Source organism: Balaenoptera ricei, chromosome 16, assembly GCF_028023285.1.
Source record: "Balaenoptera ricei isolate mBalRic1 chromosome 16, mBalRic1.hap2, whole genome shotgun sequence".
In the NCBI taxonomy this organism is placed as follows: Eukaryota; Metazoa; Chordata; class Mammalia; order Artiodactyla; family Balaenopteridae; genus Balaenoptera; species Balaenoptera ricei.
Window position 1 is genome coordinate 5,307,723 of NC_082654.1, and position 24,578 is coordinate 5,332,300.

A 24,578-nucleotide genomic window follows, 5' to 3' on the forward strand; every position below is an offset into this window, starting at 1 on the left:
TTTAAAAAAAAAATAAAAAAATAATTTGAGGATGCAACTCTAGAGAGACAAAAAGAAAGGGTAACCCTTAAAATTCAGGCCATACTTTTTTAACTGAATCAAACGTGACTTGGTCCTGGGAGGCCGGGGTCCCTGGGGATCGCAGGCCCACACTTGCTGCAGGGTCCACAGAGGCAGCCCCGCCATCACTCACCACGTCCTTCCTGTACAGAACCTCCAGGATGTTGCTGAGCAGCTGGCAGCAGGCCTCCAGATCTTCCTGTCTCTCCAGATGGTACTTGAGCTGATCCGTCATCATGGGAAGCAGGATCTCTCTGCAGTCTGCAGGGGACACCGGGTTGCCAGTCAGCAGGAGACCCACCAAGATGCAACTCTGTTTGCTAGAAGCTTGTTTTCCTAGCTTGTGACACTGCGTGTTACATTTACATACTCTGCAATGTGAAACTGACATCTGGAGGGGGTCAGACTACTTGACTGGGAGGAAATCACTTGTTTTCTTATGAAATAATTCACTCAACGTGTGCACGCATATGTGTGTGTGTCACCACGTAAATACACAACGATAATTCACAAACAAACATATAAATACATATTCACGTATATCCAATAGTATGTACATAGGTACAAATGCAAACCAGCATGCTGGGGTTTTAACTAATTTTCTGTGCTGAACTGTAAATTTACTGATTTGCAACTTTAGAAGAAATACTTGTTACAACAAAAATGATTTGAATTGCAGCTCTTCTTATTATTTCCTAGGAAGACCAGAGCATGGTTCCTTCCTGCTCCCATATACCTCCCAATGAGCTTGGCCAGTTCACAGCTTACTAAATTCCCCACTTAATGCTTACCCACTCAGGGACAACTTTCTGCTGGGCTCACATCTGCAGAGGGACAGTCTGCAGGGGGCTGAGAGCTCAGGCTCTGGAGTGAGGTTGTCTGGGTTTAAATTCTGTTGGCTTCCTTGCAAGGTTATCTCGGAAAGAGCTAGTTACCTCTCTGAGCCTCGGTTTCCTCATCTCTAACATGGGCACAGTGGCACTAGCTACTCACAGGTTTGAGGCACAATGTACTCCTGCAAGGTGAGGCATGAAGGCCTGGGCCTGGCACAGGTGAGATGCTCAGGACAGGGTACTTGCTCTTACGATGTGATATAGATACTGGTGAAGAGCCCCAGCCCCTCTCTGGTCTCCCAGACCCCTGGGCTAATGAGGGAGGGGGCGGCAGGGAGCAGGTATTGACCTTGGAGGTGAAAGTTAGCGAGGCAATACATTCACCTGCTGGGAAGAGGAATCAGAATTTCCCACAAAGGGTGGGCCATCCAGGAAAAGGAACCCTATTCACAAAGTCAAGTAGACAGGAGCAGATGACATATTCACAGAGCCACACGCACAGTTCAGGAGGGTGGGGAGAGGAGAAGCAGAATAAAAGACCAGACGGGCAGCTGGATTTCATCCTGAACATGATGGATGAGACAGAAAGAGGAGGAGAACTGGAAGATGCTGACAGGGAAGGGATATGATCAGATCAAAAGGCCAGAGGGAGTCGCCGTGATGGCGCCAGGTAGGGCAGTGGAGATGGGAGGCTCATTACTGGACAGTTAGCTACTGCAACAGTCCAGGCAAGAAACAGTAAAGGCCTGACCTCCTGCTACAGTGGCAAGTTTGAAAGAAGAGGCCTTGAACAAAAGCAAACTGGAGGCAGGCTGAACACAGTGGCAGGTGATGAAGTGGAGAGGAGGGTGGGGGCTAAAGGAGAGTCAAACACAGCACCCCATCTTCGTGATGAGTTCACCCAAGGCACCGTGTGATGCCATCCAAGGAGAGGAAACTGGGGACAGAAGGGTGTTTAAGGGCAGAGAAAAGGACCAGGTTCTGGACAAGTTGAATTTGAATTGCTGTTGGACATCCAAGTGGCCTCATCTAGTAGGCACATGGAGAGAGGGTTCTAGACCTTAGGGATTTCCGGCCTTACAGACTGAAGAAGCAACAGCCCTAGGCCATAATAAATGCCAAGTATGTGAATAAGACCATCAAAGAGGAATCTGTAGAATGAGAAGGGGAAACTGTGAATAGCAGTCAGGATGTTGGTATTAGAACAGAAGATGGAGCGAGGAAAGATGTGGGCTGACGCAGAGATGAATGACGTCACCCAAACCAAGGGAGGGCAGGTGGCCAGCGTGGCCAAATATGGTGGCAAGAACGGGTAGAAAAGCACAGCCCTGGGATGTGACAATAAAAAGCACACGGAGGGGAATTCCCTGGTGGTCCAGTGGTTAAGACTCCGCGCTGCCAATGCAGGGGGCGCAGGTTCGATCTCTGGTCAGGGAACTAAGATCCCACATGCCGCGCGGTGCAGCCCAAAGATCAAAAAAAATAACATTAAAGAAGAAATAAATAAAAGCAGATGGAGTCCTTCTCAAGGCAGCTTCCTGGAGTGGGATGAGAAGACAAAAATAGGAGCACAGACACGGTTCCGGAAAGCACGGCTGTGAAATAAAGGCACACTGGGGTCTAAGGATCAAAGATCACTTGGGTTTTCATTTGTTTTTTAGGTAGGACAATAGAAAGAATGTTCAGAAAAATCAAAGAAAAATAATGAACCAGACACAAATAAGATTCGAGATGAAATGCAATTACTAATTGTGTCTTCCTGTCGGGAAATCCCGTTTAACACCAGCACCATCCATCCCCCAACGTGAACTGTCTGCTGACAACACCAGTTCTGTACGGTGAAACCAGCCCAGCCGCTGGAGGTCCCTTTAAAATGCAGTGCACGAGAGAAAAGACAGCAGAGCTGGGAAACATTAAATATCTTGTGCTTGTTTTTAGAATTTTACATTTTAGGACTTCCAATGTTAATGATACCTAAAAGCATGTTTTGCATTAATGTTTCCTGAGTTTTCTGAATATAAGGAAAAAATAAGCATGCAACATTGGAATGGCTCCTGAAAGTATGCAGACTTGCTTAGGAGACTTTCCCAAGAAGTACACGGTAAAGAAGGCATGGGGATGGAGGCGCAAGGCAGCTCAGGGGGAGGTGCAGAAACCGCACACGCCCTTCTCCTGCTCTGCCTTCCAGGGGAACGCATGTAGGAAGCTCTCACGCTAAGCCTTTTTCAAGCTCCATTTTGATTTAATCCCTAGAAAAGGAACTGATAGCAACTCCATTTTTCCAGATTGAGTTTTGTCCAATGAATATATGAGTATATGCATTTACTTGTTGATGTCACCATTACAGTAATCAATACACAGGCAGGGGTAACGCAGAGATGCTGAAGTGCTGCGTATCTTCCGGGCAGAGGCCAGCCGGCCTTGGATGACTACGACGTCAGGAGTCGCCGAAGGTCAGGGAGTGAGAGCACAGCACAGGGAGGAGGCGCTGTCCCATGGGGACCAGGCAGTCTCTCCACACTGGTGCTCCTGGATGTCACGGGCCATCACACGATTCCCTTATCTTCCCACCCAACCCTTCCTGTGATGCCAAGGGTGAACACAGGGCCCCGTGGAGAGCAGCTCTCTGAATGCCACAGCCCCTTGAACTTGTGATGGAAGTGCTCCCAAGCCGAGATGGGCCGCCAGCGTGGAGGGGAGGGGGGGGCCCAGGCGTCAGAGAGCCGCCCAAGGACAAAGCCAGTCCAAGGGACATGCCACAGGAAAATGACCACGTGCAGTGAATCCAGCCTGAAAATGCAGCTGCCCAAAATGCTGACCCACTGCATACACGAACTCCACAAGCATCCCAAACCCAATGTCTTTCCTACACAATCCTGACGTTCACAAGTTACATCCGCCCCAGTAGCTCTGTTGACCTTAACCACATCACAGCACAACATCCACAGGAGGGGCTACACTCCCAGCTCCCAGAACCCAAGGGGCAGGAGAGGTCCCTTGGCAAAGCTGTCTGAGTGCAGCCCCGCCTGCGTTCATCCTCAGGGGCCCAGGCAGAACATCTCCAGGATGAGTCCTCTTTCCCTCCCACCTGAAACACATCACCCAGGGTGACCTCAACAGGGGGTGAGCCCTCGGCCACCCCTGTCCGCGTGGTCCTCCCTATCACTGCCACCACCGTCCTGGGGATAAGTCTAGTTTCCAAGACAGGTCAGTGGGAGAAGTAAGAGCCACGAAGAGCTGAGAAGGTAAAAACAGACCCTGACCACGTGACCAAGGAGAACATGACAACGGAGGCTTAGCAACGCCATGTCTGCAACAAGCCTGGGAGGGACCCAACAGCGGCAGAAGGCCGAGGGGACTTGCTAGGCCAGCACGGGGCCAGGTGTGTGCCCACGAACAGCCCTGGAAGATCAGAGGAACACAGCTCTGGACTCAGAGGTGGCAGAAATGCCTCTTTAGGCTCTGGCAACCCAGATGCCCTGGCCGAAGTCCATCCCATACGGCCTCATTTATCTGTCACGCCAGACAGGCAGGTGTGCACTTCACCGTTCCCAGAAGTAACTGAGTGTGTTGGTGTCGTCTGTCAGAATTACTCCAGGGTGAGGGAAGTGGTGGGCGCCCCGTCCATCCTCCCGGGGGAGAGATGCTATCAGCCATCCTTGGCTACCTGGTGGGAACGCCCACCCTCCTCCTAGCCCAGGGGTCTGTGATAGCTCCGTGCATTTGTTATCCAGCCCCTTCTGAGGCTTTGGACACCAAACTTTTGGACACTTCGCTACCATTCTGTCACGTTTAGAGACGTTTCATTCTCCTAGCCCCTGAGAACATAAAAAACCCATTTGTTATAATCCTTCAGATGAACCCACAGTATTCACACGTGGGATGTTTTCAACATCCATAGGATAACTGTAGCTCTGACTCTATAACCCACCCCACCTCTGGCTGGTCAAGATAAAGGCGGGTCACGGGGATGAGCCTACTTCATCGAGAGGATGAAACAAGACAACACGAGCAGGACTTTGTGAGGGTCCAACATTCCTGTGTGGAGGACCACACCTCCAGCCCCAGGACAGAGCCCCAGCCCCTGACCACATGCCCATCACAGGACCAGATCTCCAGCCAGGAGCAGCCTCATGCCTGGGCTTTTCTTACAGGCACAATGACCACCCCAGGCATCTCACGCAGGCCTCCAAAGACAGAGGGTCACAGGGCAGCAGCACCTTCAGAGGAATGGCAACGCCCCAGAGTCCTGCAGAGGCCACAGGGACCAAAACTGGAAGCAGCCCAAGCTGACACACCCACCTTCTTGGTGAGCCGTGATCAGCAGGCCCCAGCTCAGCCCCCCGACGGTCCTGGGGACAGGCAGGCCGCAGGTGCCAGCTCTTGGACTGCTGGAAATTACGACCAGCTCTGTGGCCTGTTTCTCCTCCTGGGACGCAGTCTCCGTGAGAGCAGAGGTCTTGTCTTCATCCATGGCAGTAGCCCTCACACATACACTAAGACCTGACAGTGGAAGTGTGTGTGTCCATGCGTGCACATATGTGTGTGCAGTGACTTCAAGCACGTGTGCAAGTGTGTGTGTGTGCACGCGTGCATATGCTCATGTGGAGAAGCGCGCTCTTCCCAGCAGGACAGCTGCTGCACAGGACTTTTGTCCATAGGACTTTTGGTCCTTTTTCACGAGCAAACGTAGCACTTTGCTCCTATCAGTCGAGGAAAGACCCGCAGCCGCCCCGTCCCATCCTGGGAAGACACCAGAGGGACAAAGGCATCATAGCAAGATCCCTCCTGCCTTTCTGGTGACTCAGTTTCACTGGATAGTGTCCAAGCCGATTCGGACAGCAGAGTTCGGGCACATGGGCACACGTGTGTGTGAGTGTGCATGTGCTCGCACCCGCACCCGCACACGAGCGGTGGTCTGGGGTCACTGTGATTACAGGTGCAGGGTATCACAGGAGAGTCTGTAGTGAGAAGCAGGTCCACCTCCTGGTGCCGTCCCAGCCACCCAGCAGCCCCCAACCAAAGCAAAACAAACCTCACTTTACAAAGGACGTCCCCTACTCTGCATTTCAGCTCCTTCCAATTTTTTTTCAAGAAATGGTGGGACACAAGTTTGGAATAACACTAAAGATCCTGAAATTTTATTGCAAGTCAAGACAAAAAATTAAGAGCACAGAGGAAGCTACTACCCCCCACACTCACACCACACACACTCACACCACTCACACACACACCACACACTCACACTCACACACACACTCACACCACACACACACACACTCACACACACCACACTCACACACACACTCACACACACCACTCATACACACACTCACACACACACTCACACACACACCACACACTCACACACACCACACACACACTCACACACACACACCACACACTCACACACACACTCACACCACACACACACCACACACACCACACACTCACACCGAACTCACACCACACACACTCACACCACACTCACGCACACACACACACACTCCACACACACCACACACACACACACCACACACACACACATCACACACACTCACACCACTCACACACCACACACACACTCACACCACACACACCACACACACACCACACACACTCACACACACACCACACTCACACCACACACACACACCACACACACACTCACACCACTCACACCACACTCACACCACACTCACACACACCACTCACTCGTGTGCACACACACACTCACACACACCACACACACTCACACACACACCACACTCACACCACACATACTCATACCACACTCACACCACACACTCACACACACCACACACACACACCACACTCACACCACACTCACACACACCACTCACTCGTGTGCACACACACACTCACACACACCACACACACACACCACACACACACACACACACTCACATCACTCACACACACCACACACACCACACACACCACACACTCACACCACACACACTCACACCACTCACACACACCACACACACTCACACCACACACACTCCACACACACTCACACCACACACACACCACACTCACACACACACACTCACACACACTCACACCACACACACACACACCACACACACTCACGCCTGCAATGAGCTGTTTTAAAGCATCCAAGGAAGAGGAATCTCCTGTCATATTCTGAGTGTCCCAACTCAGTGTCCTGAATACCATTCTCCATGAACAGAATGTCATTTCTCTAGCATGATTTGTGCCCACTGTCCCATTTGGTTCAAAACAGATGGCCCAGGAAGCTGACAATCCCCCCACTTCAGAAAAAAAAGAAAAAAGAAAAAAAAAAGAAAGAAAAACAATCAACCAAACCCTTATATTTTAAAAAGAAAACACATTTCAAATAAACTACCCATAGATAACCACATGGAAAACAGCTGCAACAAATACCTGACTGGAAGTCTAGGAACCAGGGTCAGTCTATTCGATTTTGTTTGTTGGCTTTTTAATTGGAGTAGAGTTGATTTACAATGATGTGTTAGTTTCAGGTGTACAGCACAGTGATTCAGTTATACATATATCTAACCTTTTTCAGATTGCTTTCCATTATAGGTTATTACAAGATGTTGCTTATCACAAGGTCCTTGTTGTTTACCTGTTTTATATATAGTAGTGTGCTTTTTGTTAATCCCATGACTCACAGACATAGAAAATAAACTTATGGTTGCCAAGGGGGAGGGAGAGGGGAGGGACAAATTGGGAGTTTGGGACTAACAGTCTATTTGATTTTGGAAAAGCCTTTTGGCCTCACTAAAGTTCAGTTTACCCATGCACATAGGAAATAATAAAATCCACCTTGCTCACTCTTTGCCTTGAATCTTAGGCAAGTCACTTAAATTCTCTAATCCTTACTTGTCCTTCTTTGCAACATAGGCCTAATATTGTTAACCCCTCGGGTTTACTATGAGAATTAGATGATATAATGTGTGTATCTGGCAAGTAGTAAGCATTCAATAAATAGTAGCTGTCAATAACAGTAATAGAAATAATATTATTATGCAAAGTCAGCCTTTTCAACAAAGTACACACAGAAAACTAATGCCTTAGAGTTTGTTATCCAGTAGGGTAGCCAGTGAACCCCTGAAATGTAGCTAGTAGCTAAGGAGTAGAATTTTCCATTTCAGTTAATTTTATGCAATATTTTAACTTAAATGGAAAAAAAAGACATCTGATTCAGTTATTGTTAACAACTGTTGGAACAACGGGAACAACTTGGGTATGTAAGTCTACTCTTCAATGGTAAATTATATTAAATGTTAAGAATACAGATCAAGCATCTGTGATGAAAATTTAGCATCCAAATTGAGATGTGCTACAAATGTAAAAACCACACTGGATTTTAGAGACTTCGTATGAAAAAAGAATGTAAAACATGCCATTTGTCATATTTAGATCAAAGTCATGTTGACATGATATTTCAGATAAAATATATTATTAAAATTAATTTCACCAACTGCTTTGTACTTTTTTTTTTTTACTGTGGACTGTATAAAATTATAAATTACATACGTAGCTGGCATTCTAACTCCGCTGGACAGCGCAGTCTCGGAGTATGCCAGGAAGCAGATGTTAAAGACCTCTTGTGCGAGTTCTCATTTTAATAAACCAGTGTTCATCTTTGGAAGGAGAATCAAGGCCACAGCTTCCTCCTGTCAGATCATCTTCACACGTACAGGACTGCAGGCCTCATCGGTGCCTGGTAGTCTCAGTCAAGGCGTAGGCCTGACCCCACAAGGAAGCGAAAACCAGCCAGCACAGCTGTCCTGGTTTTCGCTGCCGTGCACAGAAGGGAATGCTGACAGCCCAACCCACAGAGCCAAGAAGGAGCAGGCAGCCCGTGGGCCCAGACTCCATGCAAATCAGCCGTGGGGATCAGAGGTCCTGCAACACACCAGCCGGCCTTCCACACCCCCTTTCCCAGTGTGATCCACTATGATTACAGACAGCAATGATTTCACATCTGTTCGTCCTCAGCTGTGCAGGCTGAAGCCATGATGATTAATGCTCTGGTAATGGGCACAGAGTAAAAAATACTAATCTTTATAAAAGGTATTCAACAGGCATCATCAGCTTATAAATGTCCAAGCAGAATATCCGTCTGTAACTCCGTTACAGCTCTACATCAAAGCAAGATGCAAATACAAGAATGAATTTGTCCATTTAAAACATTCATTTTATGAACACTGAATAATGTGCTCCTTAATTTTTAGTTTGGTCACATTAAACAAATGATCCATAAAGTGCATTTAATAACCTTGAGCCTGTTACACAGAACTGAGATCCAGACGAACACTTTTAATGAGAATTAAACAGTAAGAGCCATATAAATGGGGGATGCTTGCTATTCATCTTATACAATCATCTTATTTTTCAACAATCTAAGAACTCTGTACCCACGTGATTCGATTTGTTCAAATAAGTAATTCTCTCCTTCCATACAAATCTTTAAACACCAGAAATAAAGAAAACAGAGCCAGCAATGGAAGGGATCACAGGAGCAATCTACTCATGTCCAAATTTTACAGATGTGGGAACCAGGAGCCAGAATATAGGGACCAGGCAGCAGCTGAGCCAGAATTAGATGCCTGATCCTGAAGCCAGAGCTCCTTATGACCCATGCATGTGCACGTGTGTGTAAACATGTATGATTCAGGTATCTTTACATGTCTAATGCAGATTAAATTTTTCCAAGAATTACTTTAATTCGCTTTAAGTAAGCTGTGACCATTAGCAGTGCCAGGAGGATAAATTCACATCAAGTAACCCTAAGTGTGTCAGTTTTCCTTTCTGAACTTCAGTTTCTTTGTCTGTAAAACGGAGTAAATACAACTGCCCTGCACTGGGTTTCGATTCCTATCTACGGGTAGCACCTCTGTAAGTACTCTGGTAAGAAGATCCTCAGCACCACTTGGTTGAGTGCTGAAATGATCAGAAATAAGATAATCTGCCTGTCAGCTGTGAGGTACCCAATGTCACAAAATTTTAATTGAGAGGGTGACAGAGCAATAAAAAGTATCTTGAAAATTGGAAGGGAACATGGCAAGATACAGATTGCAGAACAATAGGAAAAAGAAGCTGGTCAAAGACACATCTTCTGGATGAGGCCACCGGGTCTCATAAAAAGTGTGTCATCTTTTGAAAGAAGGGAGTGGGGCAGCAGATATTTTGTATCCTGTAGTTTGGAGAAGTATAATCATAGAGGTTAACCAGCCACTAGTATTATAATAATAAATACTTTGTCAGAAGAAAGAAATGGAAGAAGAACCAATGGAGAAAAATCTAAAATGAGTCCCATTTAAAAGCAGATGAAAATATTAGAAAGACTCAAGCAAAATGCCAGGGAAGATAGTGTGGAAAGTACTGGTCAGACCAGGAATCTATCCTCTGGATGGAAATGCATTTAAGGAGGTGGCTTGGTACATTTGAGAGGAATTCAATAGGTCTGCCAGTCCTTGGGCAGAATCTTACCACGTGGAGGATGAGAAAACAAAGAGAGAAAAACAGAGCTGGGGAGTCGTGTGCATGCTTTTACCCAAGAGCGTGAAGCTAACCAAGAACACAGGTTTTGGTCAGTGTGGCCCAGCACACCTCCTCTACTGTTTGCCCCCATATTGAGCTCTACAGTTAAAAAAACAACGTCAAAACGATATGGTCTGTCCACTCCATCTTGAGGGAAGGACTGTGCCCTCAGGGAGGGGTTTACGCAACAGAAAAAAGTAGGGTCTAGAAGGAGAACCTAGGAGACTGCAGGCTGACCTGGGGCTCCTCCAACTGTCCCAGGCAACACGGTGCGGGTACAGAGCTAAGCTTGGGGCCGGGAAGGAACCGTGAACTGGGGAGACTCAGAGACCTGCCGTCCCAGTGCCAATGTGAGCATGATCGGATATGGGACAACCAAGGCAGCCTCTTCTAAGACTGCTCTTCATGTCCCCAACATCAAGCAACAGGGACAAGAGTCCACTCAGAGTTGGGTGCAGAACAGAGAGCCAACAGACTATGATAAAGGTTAGACCAACTACACCCTGAGGAACTTAGCACTGCCAATTTGATCACACAGAAAGAGAAGAGAAAAGGCTATGAAAACTCCATAAGCACATGAACACAACACTACATGGTTTATTTATGTTTAATCTATTCATGTGTTTATTTATTCACATACTTGTACTTTATCTTGTTCCATATGGCACTTGAAGTGAATTCAGTTTTCAGAATGCATAACTCATATGGTGGATGTGAAATAGCTCATGAAAAGAGTAGGGGATGGATTTGTAACAAGACAACTCCCTAATCAGCACCACGGTGGTGGACAGCTCCCTGCCTGGGATTTTGCTTGCAGACTAGGATTTGCTACTTAACTCCTGGGTCGTTATCTGTAAATTAAGAAAATTACTCTTTTCCAATTATGCATTTTTAAACTGATGGGTCTGAAGCTATTCTCAGAGGAATCAAACTTGCTAACCAACAGTCCTGAGCACATGGTAGGTACTCAACAAATTACAATGGAATTGGAACAGATATAATTAAGAAACTGAAATTGGGTTCACCCTCCTAGATTCATTAAGCCATTTCTAAAAAGGCTGCACTGTTTTAACAAATGATCTTTTCAAAAACACATACAATGAAAGCTATAGAATGATATATAGAATGAGGGATGAAAAAAGGGACAGTACTTTACAGATAAAGATTAAAATTTTCTCAGGGCATGAAAAAAAAATAAAAGAGGAGAAAATTATATTCATATTCCATCTTTACTTAAAGAATTAGTCTTTGGGGTTCACAGCTGGTAACGTTCATTAGACGTCTTCAGCACAACTATCTAATTAAAGTATTCCAGAATGCTATACGAGTGGTACATTAAGTAATTATGGCATATGATGGTCCCAACCCCAATTTTTCTTTCTGTGAAACATCCATCAAGTTAACAAAAACGACTACAGAGTAGTCCTGGGTTTAAGAACCCTTTCAATAAGAGAAATATCTCTCCATTCTCCACAGTGGAGAAGCTCAGGAGATTTTATTTTGATTTGTTCATGGATCCAAAGCATTCAGAAGGTATATTTTACTATAGGTCTGTATTAAACACACAGCTTTTCTTTCTACAATTTAAAGCACAACAAATTGATTAACAGGGTAATTTTTTTAGAGATATAAAATCTTGGATCGAATCACAGTGAAAACGGTCTAGAAATCTGACTTTGCTAATTCCTACTACTAGCTAGCCCCAATAGGCATCTGGGCCTTTGCCCTCAGACTTTAAAGAGCTGCTGTAACTAATGTTTCCACCATTAAAAAGGAGAATTTTACTCTGCTTGACAACTGGAAGAATCATTCACCTTGAAAATAAGAATGAGAAAAATTATTTGAGCTCTCCAGGCCTACATTTTTAAGGAGCTCTGTATTGTTCAAAAATGGAACACAAATGGTTCTCATGAACCTAGGGGCAGGACAGGAATAAAGACACACACGTAGAGAATGGACTTGAGGACACGGGGAGGGGGAAGGGTAAGCTGGGACAAAGTGAGAGAATGGCATTGACATATATACACTACCAAATGTAAAACAGATAGCTAGTGGGAAGCAGCCGCATAGCACAGGGAGATCAGCTCGGTGCTCTGTGACCACCTAGAGGGGTGGGATAGGGAGGGTGGGAGGGAGACCCAAGAGGGAGGAGATATGGGGATATACATATGCATATAGCTGATTCACTTTGTTATACAGCAGAAACTAATACAACATTGTAGAGCAGTTATATTCCAATAAAGATGTTAAAGGAAAAAAGAAAAAAAAAATGGAACACAAATGAAGTTTTATGAGGTTGATGAACACTGTCTAAAAGGAGCCTATTTGTTATATTGAAGGAAAGAGCTACAGGAATGGCCAGAGAATGAAGGAATGGCACATTTTCCATTCCTACTCACTGCTAGATTCCAAACATCAGGGAAAAAATAAAAAACAAACAAACAAAGTGGCCCCACTTTATTCTCCAAATCTTACACTATTCTGCAAAAACAAACTTATGACACAAGGTAAGTAGACAGTAAGCTCTAAAGGAAATCTGTCAGTTGCTTTGGTCTCTTTGAATATGAGAATATGGAAAGACTAGATCTTGAAAGGGAAGGAAATTCAGCGTTAACTGGAATGAGCTTTCCCAAGGTCTCAGGTTAAGGACTGCAGCGGAAAGGAGCCCATGTGGGTAAGAACACAACTCCCATCTCAACTGAAAGGCTTCTTGCAAGGATGTCCAATGCTCTTGACTAATTTAAAAGTTAACGGTATCTAAGGTTGATTTCTTTTATTCCAATTCCTATAACATTAATGTAAAATATTTGTGTGAACATAAATCCCAAACCTTGGTGTCCTAGTGTTTATTTTAATTATATTGAAACTTTTCATTTCTATAATAGGATTTAAGCTTTAATTTTCACAACTTTTGTTAGATATGTGGGCAACAATATAATCACATGGGAACAAAGCTACAAATGTACAAATTATGAAGCTCTGACCTTTCCGTCTCTTCGTAACTTGCTTTGAAAATCTGCTCACTCCATGCCGCAGATTACATGCAGGAGTCATCTTTTTGTGAAGCACATAATCTATTTAAACCAGCTTTCAAGTAGTCAAGTCACATCTCGAAACAATGCTTGGAGCCATTACTGCCCATTCATTGGCTGTGCGCACACAGCATGATAATGAGTCCAAGCCCTTCACCTCAGCTGGAGAGCAGGAGCCAGAACAGCCAAGGTGGGTTCCTGGCACCAACGTGGGGATCCACCCTCCGTTTTCTGAAACAATGCCATTTACTCTGACCACAAACTTACATTTGAAAAGACACCCTCATGAAATGCTGTGAAGGCTGGGATTTGCCTCCAAATATCTGGGGCACGGGGAGGGATGGGCTGGGAGTTTGGGATTAGCAGATGCAAACTATGATATGAAGCATGGACAAACAACAAGGTCCCACCGTGTAGGACAGGGAACTATATTCAATATCCTATGATAAACCATAATGGAAAAGAAGATGAAAAAGAATGTATATATATATATATATATATGTTTAAGTGAATCACTTTGCTGTACAGCAGAAACTAACACAACCGTGTAAATCAACTATACTTCAATAAAATAAATTTAAAGAAAAATATCTGGGGGAGGAGCACCGAGATAAAAACAAGACCATGACTTGATAGGTTCTGAAGCCCAGCGAGCGCTACATAGGCGTTCATTACACTCTTCTCCTCATTTTCCTATATGTTTAAAATCTTCCGTAATTTTAACAAAGAGCTATCTTGAGTCCAGAGGTAGAGTTGAGCTGTCCCCTCTGCCACTTCATCTTTCCACAAAACAGGGGAATAATAAAATCAGAAGCAAAAAGAAGACAATCTTAAAAAAAATAAAAGTCCCATAACACTGTAAAGCAACTATACCCCAATAAAAATTAAACACACACACACATTAATATATATATTAATATATCTATATCTATCTCTCTATATATAGATATAGATAGATAAATAGATATATAGATAGATAGATAGATCAGGGCTTACCATGGCCCCTGGCACACAGTAAGAGCTCAACACTATTTAACTATCATAATTATCATCTGCATCCAGACCTCAGCACAGTGGATGGGACACCAGAGACCCCACAGCAGTTGTCTGGGAGGCCAGAGACGGTTTCCTGGGTAGATGCAATCATATAAAAAAAAAAAAAAAAAGAAAAGAAGACAATCTTAATTTTATACAACTGCTCACGGATGACCCTCCGTATCTTAACTCTCTCACTTGTCTCTTTCTGTCACTCCTCCTCAAAGACACCTCCTTTCTGCTCCATGGTCAATCCATTCAGAGCCCAGACGGGGAGAGACACCCAGCTTCCCCGTGTGAACACAAGACCTCTCCTCCCTCAGATCAAGTGAACTACATATGCATGTCATGCTTCCTTCTCTGCACTGCTCCCTGGGGAAAGAAGTGCTGGATTTGAACATGCGATAAATACACACTGTGAGCCAGGCACTGTTCTAGGCACCAGCGACAGAGGAAGAACAAGATGAACAAGAAGGCCACACTCCAAGACCTCTCATTTTAAGGAAGGACCAGAGAAAATAAGCGAGCCAAGAAGTAAAACCAGGCAATGATTGCACGCTGTGGGGAGTGGCAGGAAGAGCCCAGGGGCAGTGTGTCTGGGGAGATTTTATTTATGCAGGGTGATCAGAGCACCTCTCAGAGGAAGCTCGCTATGTAATCCCTTGCAGTATTTGGTCCAGGTCTGTTTTCTTTTGCCCCATATTTGACATGATAGCCCCGGCCCCCCCATGAGGGCAGGGTCTCACCTGCCATTCTTCTAATGAATCCTCAACAAAAATGAAAAGACATGGCTAACATTTCTTGAATGTTCATGAAATACTGAGTGTAAATCTCAGTACCACACATGTATTAATCTTCAAGATATGTAACGGAGGCAAGAAGAAAAGGGCAGCTGGAGAAATTGAAGCCTGGAGGGTAACTTACCCGAGGTCACTGAGTTAGCAGGTAATAGAGGCAGGATTTGAACCCAGGCAATGTGATCACACACACTCGCAATCCTCTCGTGAGCTGCCTGCCCTCATCCCAGCAAGGGTTTCAGACATGCATAGTTCTTTATTAATGAGGAAGTAAAATCATTTACAGGAGAAATGATGCAAACCAGTCATTCATTTTATTTTTTAAGCAAAGCAAAGGGAGAGAGACATGTGCTCAGAGAAAAGGCTAATGTGACTGGCACCCCACCACGCGCTCCGAGTCGCTGGAAACCTGCGGAGGGGCTGGAGCCCTGGCGTGGTCAGTAATCTACTGTGGCAGACACGCGGGATGGCCAGGTCCACACACATCTTCTGAACAGGCTTCTTAAATTCGGGGGAGATTTCTACATTATGAGCTCTCTTTCCCCAGTACAGAAGCCAAAACTCAAATCCACAGCCACCCTTGCAACTACAGCTATGTTCCAGGTTCTGCCAAGGAGGCGTGACTTCTTAGGATGGCAAGTGGAAATGAGCAGCGGGAAGGACGGCTCTGTGAAGAACTCTCATTTCCTTCGGGCCAGGGTGGAGGATGCAGAGGCAGCGGGAGTTGCAAGGTCCTGATTCAGAAGGAGCCTTACAGCTGGTACGGCTGGGAACAGATGGCAGTGACAGCAGCCGTGGTGTCCACACCAGCTGGGGCCAAACACAACCCGATTTGCCAAAAGACACATCTCCTGTTGTAGCCTAACAAACTCAGCAGGATGCGCCCTCAGTCTTCTGGTCCTTAAAGAGGACAGAAGGGGAGCCGGGCTGAGCCAACCAGGACACTGGAAGCCTTGGCCTGCTGGCACCCAAACCTGGCAAGGGAAGGCTTTCCTGCCGAGGGGCAATGGCAGTTTCAGAATTCACTGCCAGCCTCACTGCACCCAGATCAGCTTCCCGCTTCCATCAAAGTAAGACTCTCAAAACGATGCAATAGCTTTGATATTGGAGGGAGATGGAAAGAAACATTTTAGAGCAAAGCAACAAAGTGAGTCTCTTCTATGAGTGAAGCAACACACATGCTGATGAGCAAAGACGTGCCCTGGAGCCCAACAGAGGAACCGAAGGAGCCAGACAGGGATGCACTCTGACCACATCCCCCAAAGAACACTGACGAAGGTCTAGCACATTCAGTAGCTTGTGCAGCTAAACCTAGTTATGACACATTCCAAAAATCCAGACACGAAGGGAGCTAGTTGGACTGATTCCACTTGGATCAGGAAAGGGGACACAAACAACTACATTTTTTTTTTTTACAAATTAACAAGAAATGGAACAAGGCAAGAACATCACAGCCATCATATCTCACCAGAAAATGGCTTGGCTTTAAATATTTATACCAAATGTGGCACAGAATATTTTGCACAAGTAATGACATCTTTGTAAGAACAGACCAACCGGATGATTTCCAGTGATAAATCTTTCCTGACAAGGAGGTAAGACGGCTCTTGGTAACTTTGAAGCAGCAGGGAGCCTAAAGATGAGAAAAATCAGGGCTGTCCTTGCTGTCTTTACCCAGAAAGATTCTTAAAACTCAAAGCCTGCAAGCAGGGCCATTTCCACATGGGACAAAGCATTCTGAAATGCTTCCAGACGGCCAGTGAGCGTCTGGAAGTACATTTGCACTGAAGATTATGGCTTAGACAATGTCGACTGATTGGACGATTCTAGAACTGCTGGTAAGACATGAAGCTTCAGGCTAATGTTGGCTCATTTTGCCCGTGATAATTCTGGATTCATGTATTTCCTACAATCTCATTTACTACGTTGGGTGCAACTGACTCTTAAGATTAAACTCCTACCTTTGCAAATATCTAGAAAGATACTAAGTTAATAATTCCAAAATGTTACACATCCTGACAACTCCCTGTCAAACAAAGCTAAATATTTATTTGCATGCTGCATTATTTCCAAAACGAGACGTAAAGCAGTCTATGATGAAAGACTCACAGAACAGGAGTGAAAACAGAAATGGAGCACAGAAAAGAGAACCGCAACTGCCAAATACAACGGCTGATACAATTCGCAAAAATCAATACTAAGTTTGCCTTCAAGCTATCTACTAGCTAAAGAAATAGAGTGTCCATAGAAGAAAACATTTCCTTGAAATATACTCTTAAAAGAAGATCTATTTTAAATATTTTTAGTTGAACCATTTATGCCTTAGGTCCTTATTCAAAGGACGTGGAAGAAAGTTTTGCAATAGAAATTTTGAAATGTATGTAAGATGTCCTCAAGAAGGTCGTCCCTGTATCAACACTCAATTAAAGCCAAGCACAGTCAATCCGTGATAACTGTTATTTTTTTGATAATTGTTAGCCCAGTGAAGGCACTGGTGGTGGCAGCAATGGTGATGGTGATGGTGGTGGTCGTGGTGGTGTGTGTTTTTGCATGTCTTGGGGTTGGATGGTTGGAAGAAGAGATATTAGTAAGCTACCTAATAAGACCCAGATATAAAACTTGCAGGGGATTTCACCTGCTGTGGTATAAAGTTTAGTCAATATGGAAAGAAACAACGAAGTAGCATCTCCACGTATCGCCTCCATGCCTCCCTGGAGTCTCACAAAGTCCCAAGCTTTAGAAGACACCTGAAGAATAAGCAATTCAATATCCAGCCTTCCAAGAAGAGCCTGAAATACTGACGGTTGGGATTACTGGCTTAAGGAGTTTCATGGGCTTTGAGTCCCAAATAACGGCGACACAGTTGACTTTCTTTTATGCAAGTGAAAAATAGAAAGAGATGTCTGTTTGGAAGGGCTGCAGAAAGCTACTCACTTCTTGGTGTGATGTGTTTTCTCCAGAAGAACACTCCTACCCAAATGAAGTCTCAGCATTTCCTCTTGACATAAGCCTTAGCTGTAAGTGCAGACTCCAGTGAATTGTGTAAAGTTAAATCAAGACATAAGATTAAAAACATAGGGTCCAGTAGTCTAGATGGTACAAAGGACTAAACCAGACACACACCGAGTTCTCAACAGGGACATCTCAGGCCTGAGCTGCTCCATCCCTGAAACACCACACGTGAGGACAAAAGAAAATGAACGGAACAGCCAAACGTCTGGACACCAATGGAATAGAATAAATGTATGCCTCTCCATCAGAATGTCACTCAACAGTCTTCACATTTGTCTCCAATAAATGAGGAAGGTTGTGGAATTATGCAAAGGTCTTAAGCTTTCAATAAAACTTCTTGACAAGTGTAAAATATTAATTCAATCTGTCCAAACAGAAAGAAAGTGATTAATAAAAAGGGTAGGGACATAACGTGTGGAAACGTGAGGTGTTCCTTGGGATAAATGAATTGAGGAATCATTAAAATTCTTTTTCCTTTGAGCAGGGTTTGAAGAAAGCCTGTCACAGAATGCAAAGTTCAGGCTAAGACATAACCATGACTTCTAGATTTAAAGAAAATTTGAAATTTTTTGTTGCAATCATCTCAATGGAAGCCAGTGATTGCCTCCCCAGGATAGATAATCACACATCATAAAGGCTACAATGTATGCTGATTATCCTAGGGCTCTGGTGTATACCTAAATTCCAAACGACAAGGTTTGTGCCTTCATTTTTCAATGATCTGTTACCTACGGTATATGCCAATTACCATTCTCTGGTAAGGGCTAAATCTTCCTGTCTTGTAATGGAGCTGTTTTAACTGGCTGCAACCTCCCCACTCCTTTTGACAAAGAAGAGAGAATTCAGACAGGGCAAGGTCTACAGACAATGACGAATGTGACAATTTAACGATTCTCAGGGTTTCACTCACCATGCTGTGTGAAGAGGTCACTGTGAATTATTTCAATCAAGCAATATAGCTTCTGAATGGTCAGCAAACCCACGGGAACATTTAGGATGAAATCAGTAAACATTTTGCTATAAAAGGAAAAACACAAGTGAAAAGAGATGCTGGATATACTGCAAAACGACCCAGTGAGATACAAGACAGTAACGAGACGCGAGTTCAGTGAATGGTCATTAGATGCCACCAGAATGTTGGAATAGGCCCATTATACAATATGGGCCAAAATCTCTTCCAAAAGAATGATGCTTTAAATGTTATTTTTCACTTCACACCCACTAAAATGGCTATAATCCAAAAGACAGCCAGTAACAAGCAGTGACTAGGACGTGAAGAAACTGGTACCCTCATACCATGCTGGTGGGAATGCAAGATGGGGCAGCCACTTTGGAATACTGTTTGGCAGTTCCTGAAAATGTTAAAACATAGTTACCATACGACCCTGCATTTCCACTTCTAGGTATATACCCAAAAGAAATGAAAATATTTATCCACACAAGACCCTGTATATGAATCATAGCCATGTTATTCATAACACTTGAAAAGTGGAAAAACCCAGATGTCCATCAACTGATGAATGGATAAACATAATGTAGTAGATCCACACAATTCACCCATAAAAGGGAATGAAATCCTGACATTAATAGACCTTGAAAGCATTATGCTAAGTGAAAGAAGCTAGTCACAAAAGGTCACGTATATTATACGATTCCTTTTATAGGCGATGCCCAGAAAAGGTAAATCTATGCACACAGTAAGTAGGTTAGTAGTTGCCTAGAGCTGGGGTGGGAGTGTGCAATGACTCTTACTGGGCACGAGGGATCTTACTGGGGTGACAAAACTGTTCTAACAGTAGATTATGGTGATGGTGTATAAGTCTCCTTCCTGATGTAGGAAAACAAGATGTCTTCAGCACAGGAGTCGACTGTAAAATAAAAAATGTAATGCTGAATTCTTTTAGGGGTGTATGTACGTGTGTGTTAGTGTGTGTGCACACACGCTTGCACACAAAAGATAACTAGAAAGATCCAGATCCTCGTGGAATTAACTTTGAGTTATTCTCCTCTGTGATCTCTTCTGTTCCATCAAAACATGACTCAATTTTCTAAACAGGAAAAAATACATCCATGATTTTCAATGTCATTTTTTAAAAAATCAGTAGGTAAGGTGTTGAAGAGGAACCCACGCACGCAGAAAGAGTCAAGGGCCCAAGAGCAGATGGGGCCGGTCCTGGGGAAGGGAGTCTTCCTTGGATGTCCAAGCACAAGGCACAAGCACCCGTTGTCAACATGGACGTCACCCCTCTAGTGAGCAAAGGCCTGGTCCCCGTGCCCCAGGATGACAGGCCCAGAGTATGGCCATGGCCCACCCAGCTGCAGCTCCCCCCTCGTCCTCTGCTTCTCCAGACCTGAGGTCCTCAAACAGGAGCATTCATTGAGAGTGTATGGAGGCATCATTAAAACCAAATAGCTGGGCCCCGCCCCCAATGTCTAATTCAGAAGATCTGGGAAGGAACCCAAGATTCAGCAAATTCCCAGGGGCTGCTGATACTGCCCTTGTCTGGACCACTGTCTGAGAGTCGGGCTGCAGGGACAGAGCACAGAGAGACCCAGGAGGGCAGACCTGTTGCCCATGGGCCCATCTGTGCCTCCTTTTCTCATTTAGAACCTGCTAAACTATAACCAGTATCGTCAGTGCCTGGGAGCAAAAATAAATGTGTCCATGCAGGACACTAAATCCTCAGGCACATCAGACACATGATGATTCGTGGGGAGAGCGGCTTCCCAAAAGCCCCTCACCCTTCACTTCCAGGGCATGACTGACCTATGGTGGACATAACGTACGGAAGGGTGACCGTTTTTCATTCCGTTTAACCACCCGAGGGACAGATGGCCCTTTACTAACATTTAGGTGGACTTTTCTGGCTGGTCAAGTGGTGCCATCACCTGCAGGTAAGTTTATTGTGTCAAATGTTAAATCAAAACCCAAACAAGGGGCAGACGAGGGCTGTGCTGTGGACGTCTGGGGTCCCAGAGGCCGTGCACCCACTTGCTCAACACACCTCTTTTCCAAATGCAGTGACATCTGCACAGTAAACAACTGAGACTGAGCTTGGATGGTGACGGTGGCAAAATCGGAAGGTGAAAGGAAGGATTCGGTCCCCAGCCTGACTCGCCATCTGAAAGCCAGTGTCCAGCTTGCCCAGAGTTTTGTTTTGTTTTGTTTTCGTTTTACTATAACCTGAGCTGACAACTTGTGGCTCCTCTGTCTGAGGTTCACAGCCCTTGGGCAGGAGCCCCCAGAGAGAAGCTGTATGGTAATGAGGGGGAGGAGGTGAGACACCAATATTAAAGCTCCCGAGTCAAAACGTTTAGATGCTGAAACCCAAACCCAAACCCAAGAACCACTTATTGAATTTTAAACTCTAAAGGATGCAAAATGCCCAATTTATATTATGTATGCATGAGGCTATAAATAATCTTCTAAAGAAAATATTGTGACTGTTGATAGATGACACCTTTTCCACATAAAGACATAATGAGCAAAGTGTCACAGACACCATCACTAGAACATGTTCCAGAAAGATCCAGGGCACTGAACTATGTGGACATGAGACAACCCAAGCATCCCGTGAACTAACGCCCTCAAAAGAAGGCCAAGCGTGGCACACGGGAAGGCTTCGCCTTGGGTGCTTCCTTACCTGAGCTCTTTGGGATCAAATACCAATTTCACATCGTTGACAATGGTTGGCAAGTATTTCAGCGCTGCACCCTGCAAACCAAGAACAAAGAAGAATGTTGAGCCTAAGGCAGTTGGCAAATGTAATACGAAGTTGTAATTACTTTGAAAAACCACACACATACCAAGAAGACTAAGATCACTTTCCAGATGAGAAGCTGATGGTTAAACACAACAAAAATGAGGGGAAAAATAAAGCCTCTGATCCACAAACAGTGGAGATGTGTTACATGGATATCCTGACGTAATAAAAGTGATATTAGGAGAAGCCAACATTCAATGCTTGCTCACGAATGCCTATACTGTGCTAAGCTTTTATGTGATTTTCCCCTTTATCCTAAGGAAATCCTAGCGAATGAAGACCTGTGCCCCCAGAAGAATCCTCCACCAACAAACTCACTGTAGCGCTACCACATTCAACAATTAGAATGACTGCCTTTGTTCCATTCCAAAAATGACTGCCTGTATATCTAGGTCCCTGAACTTGGAATCACTTTCTTCTTTAGTAACTTTATCACCTATTTTCACATTCTGTATCTTCTAGAAAACCCACACTTTCAGAAAATAGAGTGATGGTAATAATGATAGATCCTAATACATGCTCTGCGCTGTGCTAGACCCTTGTATATTTTATCTTTAATTCCAACAGACCTCCTACAGGGAGTTAGCTGTGCAGGAAGGCAAGGAAACTGACAATGGAGATGTTAATTACTTTGCCCCTGATCACACAGCTAGTACTGAACTGAGTTAGAATTAAAATTCAGTTTGGTGGGAAGCCAGAGCCTCAGCCCACCCTCATCTATATGTGATTGGGAAAAGGTCCTGGATTTTAAATGTTCTGACCCTGGCTGGGACGCCCCCCTCTGCCTCTGACTCTAAGTGACTCCTTCTACCCGGGGGGGGGCTCCCCCTTCCTGAATGAAATGGAGGAAATAATACTCATGTCAAATACCTCCAGGGGCTGCAGTAAAGCTCAAAATCTAATTGACAAGAGAACTGGATAACACTTTGAACACTGGAAAATGCCACACCTATTACCTAAACATCTGTTAGCATTGTTTTCCAAAAGCAAGTAGGCAGAAACCCACCTCACACGGATTACCCTGAATATATAGGGTCAATTGATTTGCAACAAGGGACAAAGGCGCTCCCTCCTCCAGCACCAAATAAAATTCCTTCCATACCTCACACCCTATATGAAAATTCACTTTAAATGGATCATAGATCTTATATTCTTAAAACTATAAAACGTCTAAAAGAAGATACTTGTGACTTTGGGCTAAGCAAAGATTTCTTTTATATGATACCAAAAGCATAATCTGTAAAAGAAAAAAATTTGATCAATTGTACATCATCAAAATGAAGAATTTCTGCTCTTCAAAAGAACTTCTGCCGAGACAACAAAAGACGACGAGCCACACACGGGGAGAAAATAATTGCAAATCAAGTAAAGGCACAAGTGAAGTGAAGTTGTTTGCCAGGATTTGGAGCCAGTCCACCTCCAAGCCCCTCAAGCCTTAGCGCTCCACAGTCAGGATGATCAAGGACAGGTAAGCAAAGTTTACCTCTAAACCTGCACTACAGAGTTAGGGGTGTTTTTCCCCAGGTGTTAACCCTGACCTTCCATGCCGGCCTGATCAAGGAATTCCAACTCTCTGCTTTGAGATGCAACTTTTGAAAAGAACCTTAAATAGAAACAATTTCATTCTGGTATCCAAATTTCTGCTTCAAATACCTTGGAGTTGCTTTGAAAAACTAAAAACTCTTTATTGTGACATTTTAATAATAAGCGTTTGCACAGCTGACTGCTCGGGCCAGAAAGTGTCTTGTCTAGTTTGTGAGGGTCCCGCGGGCGAGGATGCGTCAGCATAATGCGTTTTATCCTGTACCCCACAAAGCAGCATCTGCCTGGAGCAGCATGATAAATACCATCTTACAAGGACAAACAGCGGCAAACAAGACAGGCCTTCATGGCCCACCCCCTGCTCGCTGCCCGGGGGCCACCGGGCGCTGCGTTAACCAGCTCCCGAGGGCTCCCCGACCCGAGGTCAGGCAACACCCACAGAGGGAGGGCTGTACCCGCGGAGATCCCCAAATGCTGGTTAACAGGGAACTCTGCCTAACTGACCCAGATCCTGGGGACGTCACGTTTGACAGTTCATGAGGGTCACAGAGAACAGAGAGCAGCCACGAGCCCACGTCAGTCCTGGATAACATAACAAGGACAGACAGACGGAATGAAGTGAAGGCGAGGGGGTGCCCCCGCACCCCATTTTCAGCTCTGTTCTCTCCATTCTCCGGCGGTCGTGGGCTCCTTTCCACCCTCCGCCTTCCCCCAGTGACCATCTCAGCCTCTCTTCGCTCTCCTCCAGCCCAGGATCCCACCCCCTTTTCACTCAGCTCACCTCCTGCTTCAGGGAAAACCAAAACCATCAGGCGAAGAGGCCGGGCAGTTCTGCCCACCACTCAAGCCAAAACAAGCCTCCCGGAGGACGCCCGGCCTCCGCCTGTCCCTCCAGGCAGAGGGAGGGAGCACCTGCCTCCACTGGGGGGGATCCTGCCCGCT

At 45.1% G+C, this 24,578-nt stretch overlaps 1 protein-coding gene across 3 annotated transcripts in view; it reads right to left on the minus strand.

Moving 5' to 3' along the window:
- The window catches only part of DOCK1 (dedicator of cytokinesis 1), a 527,932-nt gene that overhangs the window by 326,474 nt on the left and 176,880 nt on the right, over window positions 1-24,578 (minus strand). For all 3 annotated transcript variants that reach the window (XM_059900693.1, XM_059900694.1, XM_059900695.1), the window contains exons 24-26: window positions 21,975-22,045; window positions 19,241-19,347; window positions 194-321 (exon numbers count right to left, since the gene is read on the minus strand). In XM_059900693.1, the coding sequence (XP_059756676.1) occupies window positions 194-321; window positions 19,241-19,347; window positions 21,975-22,045 (306 nt within the window). The remainder of the gene's footprint in view (window positions 1-193; window positions 322-19,240; window positions 19,348-21,974; window positions 22,046-24,578) is intronic.